The 13,349-nt window shown below is 34.5% G+C and overlaps 1 protein-coding gene across 1 annotated transcript in view; it reads left to right on the top strand.

The window, feature by feature from the left end:
- The window catches only part of LOC150100337 (pentatricopeptide repeat-containing protein 2, mitochondrial-like), a 249,260-nt gene that overhangs the window by 113,002 nt on the left and 122,909 nt on the right, over positions 1-13,349 (top strand). Inside the window, exon 6 of the mRNA XM_090402959.1 lies at positions 587-700. Coding sequence (XP_090259085.1) covers positions 587-700 — 114 coding nt within the window. The remainder of the gene's footprint in view (positions 1-586; positions 701-13,349) is intronic.

The raw sequence follows: 13,349 nt of genomic DNA on the forward strand, positions 1-13,349 counted from the left end.
ATATATACCATATACTTCCCATCCTCTTCCTTCATTCCATATACCTCTGTCCTTTGGAACATTCTTTCCTGTACCATACAATTTCTCCAGCTCTTCAAAAAAACACATCAATAGATACCTTTCCCACTGTGTGTCTGCATCACTTCCTTTATATGTTAATGTCATGTTATAGGTCTTGAGACCTCTTGTGTGTGTGTGTGTGTGTGTGTGTGTGTGTGTGGTGTGGGTGGGTGGGTGGGTGGGTGGGTGGGTGGGTGGGTGGGTGGGGGGTTATATTTAAAGAAGGGAAGCCAGTCTGAGTTGTGAATGTTGAAGTCCCCAGGGAAGGTGATGTCACTGTATGCATATTTGGGTTACAGAAAATCTAGCTTTAAAGATAATCAGTCAGCAGCTTGAAAAAGTCTCATGTGTAGTGGTTACAGCATGGAAAGTGGATTATTTAACTCCTCTCTCACCTACAATGCTAAATGTATGGTAGGTTTACAACCTTTCATGAATAAGATTTTTTTTTTTTATATATATATATAATTTTAATGTGTTGAGCTAAAATCCAGCTTTTATGTACATAATTTTCATTTTGTTTCAGAATACTCCTGAATCTTATAAATATGCAATTGAACTAGTAAAGAATGCACGAGATGTAGGTGCAACTGTAGTAAGAAAAGGAGTTGCTTTTATTGCAGCCCTAGCCCTTAATCAGGCAAGAATATTAATCAAATTATGTTTAGTGTTATTTAGAATGTAGCATTTGAAAATTGATGTGAAAGTTATCCTTATTTTATATTCAGCACATAACGTAGAAAAATATATGTACTATTTGATAATAAATTCTGTTTGTACATAAGAACGAAGGCAGTCCATATGATGGTAATTTGTTGAGAAGCCTTTGATGTCAGAACCTATTAGAAACCTTACAGATGTCAAGTGCAATGGCACAGGTTTCCCCAAACCTTTCCATGGAATGAGTCTATAGGTGGGTTAAGCAGTTATTTTTGATTTATGGCCAAAGCAACTCAGGCAATGAGACCATATTTTTTTATTTGTTTTGTGGAATGAAGAACTCAAGTTTCTGGGAGCAAAGACCCCTGCCACCTCTGTATGAGACTGGCTAACTCGCTTTCATATGAAAAGTCCTTTGTGTCCTGGATGGGATTCAAACCCAGGTTTTAACCAAAGAGCATTGTTGAAACTGACTGAGCTACAGACTCTCCATAGGTGGGTGATGTAGACTAGGGAATCTTCTGTAGATCTAGATTGCAAAATCCATGCTGGGCAGTCAGTAATTAGATGGTAGTTCTCCAAGCATTGGAGTAGCTGACTGTTGATGACCTTCTCCATTACTTTGGACAAAATTGAGGTGAGAGCAAAGGTCAATAGTGTGATTGTAGACATTCATCTTTTTTCTTGGGAATTGGCCATATATGAGCTGACTTGTAGGATGGATGCCAGCTGAGTACAGTTTAGTGTATATTAGTTCTTATTTTCACTCTTTCATTTTTTCTTGAATATTTGTGTATTTGAATCTATTCTTCACCTGAAAACTGCTCAACTTTGTTTTTAAAAGTTTCTCATATCCTTTTTTTTTCAATATGTTATTCAGTTTTATCCTGCTTGAAACCAAATGGTGATGATCACCTCCTGTTTCAGATCCTCTGTATACTCTTGCATCCTGAACCAGTGTGAAGATATCACTATCAACAATAATGGAGCCATACCCAGAGGTGATACCATGGTTGAAGTAATGCAGAAGTGTCGCTTCCCATAATGCATAGCATTATAAATGTCTGCAAGGAGATGTGCTTTGCATTATGGGATACTAAGGCAAGTGATGTGAAGTTGTATATACCACCTTTACCATGAGTTGCCCCATTCCTGAAAATACTTCGGGTGTAAACTGTATTTGCTTACATTTGGATAAAGGATTAGACCAAGTGTATAATTTCTGGGTATCTTTTAATTTATAGTATAACCAAGTGGAAAAACTTTCAGCAGTCAACATGTACCCCTAGAATAGGCAGATAAAACTCAAAATAAAAAATATTTTGCCTTTTTTCTTAAAAGCAAAAAAAAAAAAAAAAAAAAAAAAAAAAAAAAATTGTAAATGGAGGTTTCTGTGGTTTAGAAGTTCACATGGCATATTCCGGTAATTGGACCACATGTTTTTAATAAGCTATATAAAACACAATGAATTAATAAAAGACCCGACAAGTTTCGTAAGTCGTTTGACTTACATCTTCAGGGGTAAAAGGTAACTTAAAGTTTAAAACACATAGAAAAGAGAAATTATTAGTAATAGTTCATACTATACAGTGGTAGCTGTCTGACTGTTCATAAAATTAAAAATCAAAATGCAGATTCAAAGCAGTGCTGAGTTTAAACAATGCTGGATGATGCCATGTTATGTTGTTCACGTTCATAATGTCCGAGGTTCTGATTGAGGTATATTTTTATTAAAGCTGACCAAACTTGCTGGAGAATTAATCCTTGATTTTTATTGCATTGTGTTGGCATTTTAAGCATGTTTCCAGCTTCTTTAAATTTCCTCATGTTACAGTTTTTTTCTATGTACAACACGTTTGTTTTCTGCCAGAGTACATTGTAGCCGGTGGAAGTGGTATGGAAAGTTAGACCTGATTTGTGTTCTCTTCTGTTTTGCACATCCTTTTGGTGTTCGTTCATGCGAATTTCCCCAGCTTCCTGTCTGTCCTATGTAGCAGATGCTACAAGAACAATAAATTTTGTAAACACCTGGTTTTTTTAAAGGTGATATGGAGGTTTCAGGGGATGTAGAAATCTTTAAATTTTTTCCAGTGGCTATTTTTCTGGCATCTTTAATAATAATTAAGGGGATACAAATCCCTTGTTGTTCAACTGCCAGTAAGCAAAACTCTAAGATCAAGAACTATGAATCTATGAGTTTCATATATATACTGAAAAACTATCGGCGAATCCAAGTGTAAATGACCACTTGGTAGTACAACACCAAGGCAATTTGAAGCAAAGGTGGAGCAAGCTCCCTCACTAACCTTGATATTTTCTCATAATGTAAAAACACAGCCCCTAGGGGATGTAATACTGTAATTACATTATGAGGAGAGGTCACTACCCAGACCAGTTTCAACCTTTTTTGAGGTCTCATCAGTGAGTAGGTAGACCTGGAAGATAATAAGGTTTAAGTGAAAAGAACTTACATACCTTTACTATACGAATGCCATAAAGGTGTGTTTGTATATTATAGCATAAATTGAAAGCCAAATGGCTATTTTTCTGGCATCCTTAATAATAATTAAGGGGATACAAATCCCTTGTTCTTCAACTGCCAGTAAGCAAAACTCTAAGATCGAGAACTACGAATCTATGAGTTTCATGTATACCGAAAAACTATCAGCGAATCCAAGTATAAATGACCACTTGGTAGTACAACACCAAAAATAGCCGTCATGCGTCATGTGGCATCCAAGATATGTGAAGTGTTTCACATTTTCCAGTTGAAATCTATCTATTGTAACTCTGTTCAGTAACTCCTGTTGACCGAATATCATTGTTTTAGTTTTTTCAAAGTTGACATTTAGTCCATATCTTTTTCCTTCTGTGTATAGCGTTTACAATGTCTATTCCAGCCTTGCAGTGTCTTCTTCAATCAGTACAATGTCATATGCAAAGCAGAGGTAGTTTATTCTCATACCATTTATTGAAATACCTCCACCTTCTTCTTTAATCTTATCTAGTGTTCTTCCCAGATGTGTGATGAAGATGATTGGTGATATTGGGCCCCCTTGTCTTGTGCCTTGACTAGTGGCAAACCGATCTCCAGTCTCACCTGCTATTCTGATTTTTGCTTATGCTTGGCTGCTTATATCTTTCAGCGGCAGATCAATTTATTATCCACACCATAGGATTCCAAGACAGCCCATGTTATATTTTGGTCAATATTATCAAATGCTTTTTGGAAGTCCACAAAACAGCAGTATATCTTTTTGTTCTTTCTTCGATCTTTCTCTGCTATTAGTCTTAGTGCGAGTATTTGTTGGACTGTACTTCGATGTTGTCGAAATCTGGCTTGCTCATGCGGAAGATGTGCCTCCATATGCTCCTTCAGGCATTCTGTTAGTATTTTCATCAGCACTTTGCCAAGATGACTCATCAATGCAATAGTTCTGTAATTGGTGCATTCTAAAGCACTGCCTTTCTTATGAAGAACAACCAAGACCAATTTTTTCCACTCTTCGGGGGCATACCCTGATCACCATATTTCATTACATTGCTTATGTATTTCTTTTTATTTTTATTTTATCAAGTATACTTACATATATCTTACCAGGAACACTCAGTAGGGAAATACCTCTATAATTCTGACATTCAGTTTTATTTCCCTTTTTATATATGGATACTATTAGAGCTCTAGTTCATTCATCGGGAATTCGTCCCTCTGTCCAGGCATTCCGAACTATGCAGTGCAGCCACTTTAAGACTTTTATACCACCATACTTCAGCATTTCTGGTCGAATATCATCTACTCCTGCTGCCTTTCCAATTTCAAGCCTTTGATGACTTTTTCTACTTCAAGTATGTATATGAATTCCTGACTGCATGCCTGGTCAGTGTTTTTTACCACTGTGCTGTCATCACTGCTTGTTTCATTTAGCAGTTTTTCAAAGTAATTACTCCATACTTCAAGGATATCTTTTTCTCCAGTTTTCATGTCACCTTTATTATCTCTAACTCCTTTTACAGCACTCTTTCCTCCATTCCTAAGCTTCTTCAACAACCTCCAGAATATTTTGCTGCCACCTTGATATTTATTTTCTATGTTCTTGCCAAAGTCCTCCCATGACATTTGTTTAGCTAGTTTTACACAGTGTTTAGTTTTCTTACATTTGTCTTTGTATTCTCTAAGAGCACAAGCTGACTTATTTGCCAGTGTTAGATCTGAAACAGGCGACCTCATTCTACATGACGTCACCATTCCAGAGTCTAACAGAAAATAACCATAAATTGAGCATACTTATCATTTAGCACAGTGTAACTATGTTTTTAAAGGAAATAACATCTTGCAAATTAAATTTAGAACTGTTTAAAATGAAGTTCTATGTGTATCTGTATATATCAAATGTAACTGTAAGTCTACAAAAGGGGGCAATTGGAAGAGAAATTATCAGTAATATTCTACACATAAGAGGATGCAAATTGTTCGGCAAGTTGGGGCAAAGGTCGCCCTAACGCTACAAGAGCAACGTAAGCATCAGTGGGTGTTACATCTGAGAAAATTTCATGATACATACATTCCTGGAATTGGAAAGCCCCGTATGAGGATCGGTGAGGTCACCTAGTCGAGGACCAATCGGAAGGACGATAGGAGAAATCAAACTTGGAAAGGTTGCACTCTTGAGGAGCGTATAAAACCCGCAACACTGAATTGACCCCCCCCCCCCGTTTTGTTTGTTCCTGTATTCTCACCGTGTGCTTCAAGTGTTCATCGTGGTTCAGTTCTTATTTTTAAGAGCTGACCTTCAAGAAGTTCCAGCATGGCACCACCACAGAGCGTTGACATAAATCCATAGCAAAGAAACAGCGCCCGATTCAGGAAGAGCACGTGAATCCCACGTGGCGGTAGAATCAAGGTAGCCAGAATTCCAAAACAAAGAAAGATGGAAAAAACCCCGAGAGAAACCGAAATAGTTGAAGATAAGTACTTCTAGCCCCTTTTAGAGAAAATTGACTAACAGTACGGAAGAGAGTGTATTTCGAATTTGTGATAAAGGGAAGTATGAAGAATTGAAATTTATGTGAATAACTCTATACCTCTGGACTGAATTTTAAGAACTATTAGTTTATTAGATATTTTGTCGTGACCCACTCAGGGGAAACCAACAATGTGCTAAATGCCTAGCAGGCCTAATGAGTTGTAAACTAAAATGTCAGATAAGTTGAGAAAATTGAATTGTAAAGATTTAGAATCCATGTTTGTTTTAAGAATGAGAGAGAGTAAGAGGAAAGCAAGAGTTTAACTGAGTATTAATGTTTTGTTCCTGTATTATATTTAATAATGAATCCATTAAAATTATTTGATACCTTTCATGCTTGTATTTCTGACCATGTTAACTGACCCTGACCCTTCATAAAATTACGAACCTCTGATCGTATATGTGCGCGGGGATATCCCAATCAAGAAAGGAAAAGGGGCACGACTGCAAAACTTGGATGTCTTGTGATGTTTCAAAGGCATCACTAGATGATTTCACAAGGGGAACAATTATTGGAAAGCTTGAAGGCTGCAGAATTACTGATATTGACAGAGTTAGGGATCTCACATAGCATTGAATCCATGCTCTGGACAGCATTTCAAACCAATGAAGTGTGTTCCAGTCATTTTGTGAAGAGGTCTCCTCGCTTTACCATGGAGCATGAAGACAGATTTTTGGTTATAACAGCAAGACGTAATCGATGCACCATGGCTGGCTGGCTCCATTCAAGCATAGGTATGCGATATCTCCACAAACTACAGCAAGATGTCTGCAACAAGGTGGCCTATATGCCCAGGTCCATGCCTTTATACACAGCTCATCATAAAGCATGTTTTCAGTGGTGTTGCATCCATAAAAATTGGACAAGACACCAATGGACTAGTATATTCTTTACAGATGAAAGTCATTTTAGTCTTCCTCCGATTCTATACAACACTTGATCTGGCATGAAAGTGGTACTACTTACCATTGCGAGAATGTTCTTGAAAGGGATAGATATGGTGGTGTGGGGAAACATTATGCTTAATAAGTGCTGGAAAAAGACACTGTGACTGGTGACGATATTGCAACAAAGTTCTTCAATGTCATGTCTAATTGTACTGTGGTACTGTCTGCAAGAATTCATTTTTCTGGATGGCAATGCCACACCACATTTTGCACGAGCAGTGGAGATAATTCTGGAGACCAAGGGTATTAATCGAATTGAGTGCCAGCCTGTTCTCCATATCTCAACCCCATAGAACACGTTTGGGGATGCAATAGGGAGATGCATCGCTGCTTGAAATCCCCCCTCCAGAAAACAAATCGGTCTTTATCCTTGCTCTGAAGGATAAAGGCCAATTGCCTCAAGAATTTCTGAATCATTGGTACTAAGCATCGTACGACGTGAGAGCTGCATCGCAGTTCTGGGTCACACATATTCCATACTGATATGTCACTCTGCATAGTTTTCTGTAAGCACTGTACATTAATTCCTTAAGTCCTCAGGAAATGTGACTTTTGTCAAAAACATGTTGCAATTTAATTTGTACGAAATATATAACATGTTTTGTGGAATATAATTTATTAGTATGCTGGCAATAAATTTATGTCCACATCTGGTTGTAGTAAAGAAAATTTTTTCATATATAGGTAAAAATGTAGTTTGTCCTTAGCTTTTGAACACCAGTGCAGTGTATATAGAAGCTAATGATTTCACATCAGTTGCCTTAGTATTCCATAATGTAAACCTTACAACAGTTTTAGCTCAAGTTTTGGGGACAAAGTATATTTACATCTTTGCTCGTTTCGTCTGTTAGGATATGATGTTTTGCTGTGGATTATAAATTGTTTATAACTATTATTTTATTGTTAATAATAGTAGAAAAAATCAAAGTGGTACCCTTGCTTCCAATGAAAATAAGGAAGACTTGTAAACTTATTGACATTAGATACTAAGTATAAAATCATTAAATTTAGTGACAAAGGATATTTTAGACCAATATGCTTGTTATAGGAGAAATATACATTGGGGGGAGATATACTCCTTCACCATTTCCACCCTTTTCATTTAATTATTCAAAATTTTTTGTTTCCATAACTGATGTAACTACATTCTTTATTTACACCTCTCACACATACACACACATGACAGCTTAATTGTAAAGCAGACAAAGTTTTCACATGAAGTATCGTCACATCAAATGCCAAATATTCTTCAAAAAAAAAAGTGAATGAGTTTGAAGACAAGAATCAAACCTTGGAGACTTATTGGCAAATACTAAAGAAAACTGATTGATGAGCATGTAATTAGGTCTCCAAGAATTTTGACCTTTAACTCTTTAACCTTCTGAATCTGCCATAGAATAATCAGAATTCCATGGCAGATTCAGAAGGTTAAAGAGACAGTCATGGAAAAGAAGAAAGCATCTTGAAAGTTCCTAGCATGTAGCTCTGAGAGAATACAGAAAAAAATGTAAAAAAATCAAAGCAGTGTGTAAAAGCAGCTAAATAAAAGTCATGGACAAACTCTAGTAAGAATACAGGATACAAATAACCAGAATGTGGTAAAATATTCTGGAAGATAAAGATGTTCTTGATGTCTGTAGTTACTACTTGGAAAGATTGCTAAATGAAACAAAAAGCAACCAAACAGGATAGAAAATAGTCCAGGTGAGTCAGAAGTATATATCAGTAATTCAGGTAGAAAATGATTTAAAACCTGAAATGTGGAGTGGCAGCTGGAGTAGATGATATTCTACCTGAAATGGAGATATAAAAGTTTTTCATGTTCAAATTTCATATGACTGGTATGTAGAGCTCCCATAGTATTCATCTATAAAAAGGGAAATGAAACGTGAGAATTACAAAAGAATTTCCTTACTGAGTATTCCAGATGAGATTTATGCAAGCATACTTGAGAAGAGGCAAAAAAAAAATTTGGGGATGGGACATTTGGAAACAAGCTGAGTTCAGTCCAAGCACAAGTTGTCAAGATCAGATTTTCACAAGACAAATAGTTGAGAATACATGAGGAATGTAACAAGTATTTATATTTGAGTTTTGTAGATCTGGAAAAGGTGCGAAATGGTACTGTAAAAATAATCATATTAAAAATTCTGAATATTTTTACGTATTAATTATGCTTGTTAGTTTTTGTTTTCATACACGCAGTGTCTGCACTTGTGATGTGCTCGTTATGAAAATGTTATATTAGAAGTAACATGTAAAGAAGTAAAAATATTGAAGTACTTACTAAACTGATTATTTGTGTTACTTATAAGAAAGTTTGTTGTATTTTAAAATGTTGAATTTTGTGTTTGTGAAAGACTTTCTTTTAGCGCTGATGGATACAGCGAGTCAGCCATTTTATTGCAGTGCGTAGTTTCTGACTTTTGTGAAGTGCGCATGCTCCAGGAGAGAACTTGATGTGTGATTGACAGCTGACAAGGAAAGCGTTGCGTATCCAAGTTACAGTTGTAAACAAGAGAGCGTTCGGGAGTTTTTTATAAATTGGCCAAGGAATATTCAAGTTGGAAGGAACTTGATTTTTTTTGTGCGGCAGTCAAAGGGAAATTTCATAATGTATTCCGAAAAGGGAATAGTGTAAATAATAGGTTTCAAGTAGGAATAAGTAAAGAATAAAAAGGAAATCTTGAAACTGCAAGTTTTTATAAACTGGCCGAGGAATATTCAAGTTGGAAGGAACTTGATTTTTTTTTGTGCGGCAGTCAAAAGGAAATTTCATAATGTATTCCGAAAAGGGAATAGTGAAAATAATAGGTTTCAAGCAGGAATAAGTAAAGAAATAAAAGGAAATCTTGAAACTGCAAGTTTTTATAAATTTGCCGGTAAATATTCAAGTTAGAAGGAACTTGATATTTGTTTTGTGTGTGGCAGTCGGAAGATATTTTATAGTGTATTCCGAAAAAGGAATAGTGGAAATATTAGGTTTCAAGGAGAAATAAGTAATGAATAAAAGGAAATCTTGAAACTGTAAGTTTTTAAGGTGGAATAAGTTAAGACTGTCAATTTAGTATTGTGAATGAAAGGAGAACTTGTTGCTTACATTCTAAAGTGAATGTTTTTCTTAGAGAAAATATTGATAAGGAAGTTTTATAAGTATTAAGAATGCCTGAAAGTGAAAGTTTAGAAAATATATTGATTAAGAAGATTTTTAGGTATTAAAGGTGCCTGATCTGATGAGTATTACTACTAAAAGGAAAACAGGATATAGTCAAGAAGACTTTATGTGTGTTATATTGATTGATGAAAAGGATCCTGATAATGAAGTACAGAGCCTTGTAACTTCTGGAAAAGAGCCGTAACAGAAAGAGAAAAAGACTATGAACATTTTTTTGTGATTGTGAAAGAAAAAGTGTTTAGTCTTAAGAGTAAGTTTATATTTTTAAATAAGGCCTTGGATCCATATAATCTGTAGTTATAGTTATGTATTATTACTAGAAATGTATATATATATATATATTGTTTTAGTTTTATTAAATGTGTTTATTTTGTACTTGGTATTGAGTCAATGATTAGTTGGATTCTGAAAGAGTCAGTTAAAGTCATTGCACCAATTGGAGTGAACTCTTTGTGCAAATATAATAACATATAGGGACACTCGGAGTCAAAATAAAAATAATTGTTAGTAAAAGAGATTTATATAATAAATCACCTCATAAGTATATAGAGAGAATAATAACATACATAAAGAGGGAAGTATATATAAAAATACATATATAATTAACAATGGCGCAGCCTACAGGATAATTGATTATGATAACTAACAATGGCGCAGTCGACAGGATAATTGATTATGATAACTAACAGTGCCAAGAAAAATGTTCAAAATGCCATAATTATATGATCTAAATGTTACATTACATTGATACAGAAACTAACAAAACACATTACAAAGATAATAAGCCAAAAGGCTATTTTACCGGCGAATTTGTTAATTAAGAGGGAGATGCTAAATCCAGTTTTATTTTTATAGCCGGGTACGAAACTTGGGTCAAAATCCATCGACATCCATAGAGTTTCAATGCTGGAAAAACTATCCGCTGAAAGGTTGAAAACAAGGTTGAAACCGGCCTGGGTAGTGACCTCTTCTCATAATGTAAAACAATATATATACATCTCTTAGGAGCTGGGTTTTACATTATGAGAGAATATTAAAGTTAGTGACGGAGCTTGCTCCACCTTTGCATGGAGTTGCCCTAGTGTTGTACTCCCTAAGTGATCATTTACACTTGGTTCCGCCGATGGTTTTTTCGGCATTGAAACTATATGGATGGCGATGGATTTCAACCCGAGTTTCGTACCCGGCTATAAAAATAAAACGGTATTTAACATCTCCGTCTTAATTAACAAAACACATGTTTTGTTAACCTTTCCTCTCTCATTCTGTTTGAGTGACCATACCACCTTAGATTAGTCCTGACCACACATTCCTAAATGCTAATAATGTAACGTTCCTTCCCAACATCTTCATTTTTAATATGATTCTGCCATTAATGCCATCTGTTTATTCCATAATTTTTCTCTGAATTCTGAAATATGTGTTCTCTAGTCTTTGTATCTTTGATATCTTCACTAAAAACTGTTTTTAGCTGAAACATTTTACTTTTTCTGTTGTGCAAACCATTGAGAATGCAGCTGAAGTTTTCTGTGTTCCTATCTATGTTCATAGTTTTGTTCTTTTTATTGCTGATTTTCATACCAAATTTGTTACAAGTGTTATTCAGTTTAGTTAGAGAATCCTGGAGACTTGCACTGGATGTGTTTGGGAGTACAGCATTTTAAAAATCTCACATAAATGTTTTACTTGTTATGCTCATTGTTTTGCAGTTTTATATATACTGAGTAAACATTTCATTGATGAAAAATGCATTTTTGTTATATAATAAAATAATCTAAAAGTATGTATGTAATTTGTTCACGTTAAGTAATGCAGTTATATACTTAGTATTATCAGAACTGCCATTTAGTTAAGCACTAGTGATAAGAAAGGAGACTTAAATGTAATTAAGTAATCAGTTTGCTTACTAATGTTGTAATCCTAAGGTTTTTATATGCAACACAAAAATGTTTGTGTATTATATGTTAATTTATGTTGTTATAGAGTTTCTATGTCGAATTTAGCATGCTCCACTGTACTAATGGCGGCTATGTCATCACTTTCGCTTTGAATCTTGGTAATGACTTGCAGGTTAGTTGTTTTTAGAACAGCTGTTGCTGTGTAACAAGAATGCTTAGGCTGCAAGGGGAAGTAGCCAAAAGGTGGAGTAAATTACTGAGTTAAATTCTCTAATCTCAGAAAAGTTTTTATATGCATCTTTAACTATTCTCCAAGGAGAAACTGTGAAGTTAATAATTGAAAGACAGTATAGTGTATCAAGCCTTCATATATGAGAAGCAAGTGATATATGTTCCAAGGAGCAATATGGAATCTGCATTAAAGGTTCCTTTTGAACTGTTGAAATGACTCAATTAATTGTCTTTCTGTTGTTTAAGTGATTATGCTTCATACCTGCTTCAGCAGAAATGAAAGTAAGATGTGCTTTAGAAAACTTACTGAAAGAAAGCATATACAAGTATAATAGCGAATCCTTTTAACTTTGATTCTATTTTAACAAATTTGAGAGGTAAGGCAGAATGAATGAATGAGCAAAAACAAATTAAATGCTGAAAAGGAAGTTCTCATATGACCAAGTGATACTATAGAACTTTTAGCTAAAGGCCATGTTCAGTTTGTTTTGTAAAATGACCGATAATATCAAATTGATATTATCGGTCATTTTACACAGTTAAATTCAATTCTGACCGATAACATCAAATTGATGTTATCAGTCAGAATTGAATTTAACTGAGTCAGAGAGCAAAAGACATTTTATTGAGCTCATACTGTGCAGTTTCTAGAATAGCCATTTAACTATTTGTATATATTAAAAGGTTGATATTTAGAATAGTAGAAATTAATTTACTGCTTTTAATTCTATAGAGAATATTAAGTCAGATCTCTTTATAGAGATAAACAGAATTACTTAGCATACCTATTTGTATCTGTTGTATATATATATTTAATGGAGACTTAAATGCAAGAATTGGAAACACGAAAATTAATAATAATATATTAATACATGGAGAACATACTCTAAACAGAAATGGTAAAAAATTGATTGACTTTGTAGTTTATAATAACCTAAAAATAATGAATTCCTTCTATAAACATAAAGACATACATAAATATACATAAATTTGATGAACATAACCATACTTGTAAGCTGACAGAAAAAGATAATCGGATTGAATCTATGGGAAACAACCCTGGAATGGAAAAGGGAAAACGAAAATGGAAACGACAAAATATAATACACATAGCAAACTGGAATGTAAGAGGAATAGCATATAAAGAAATAGAATTAGACCAGTTATTAAATGAAAGAAATTTTAAAATAGCAGTAAGAAAGAAAGAAAGAAAAATTGAAACATTTGTTTATAAAACTAGACTATTGAATGACACAAATGTACAATGGCTATATGAACAAAGAATTAACCAGTATCTAGATAAAATAAAACAAAATGAAGAAATAGAAATTGAATGGCTTAATATAAAAACGA

This window comes from Typopeltis vanoorti, chromosome 13 (assembly GCF_054136105.1).
Source record: "Typopeltis vanoorti isolate ZY-2024b chromosome 13, IOZ_Tvanoo_1.0, whole genome shotgun sequence".
Classification (NCBI taxonomy): Eukaryota; Metazoa; Arthropoda; class Arachnida; order Uropygi; family Thelyphonidae; genus Typopeltis; species Typopeltis vanoorti.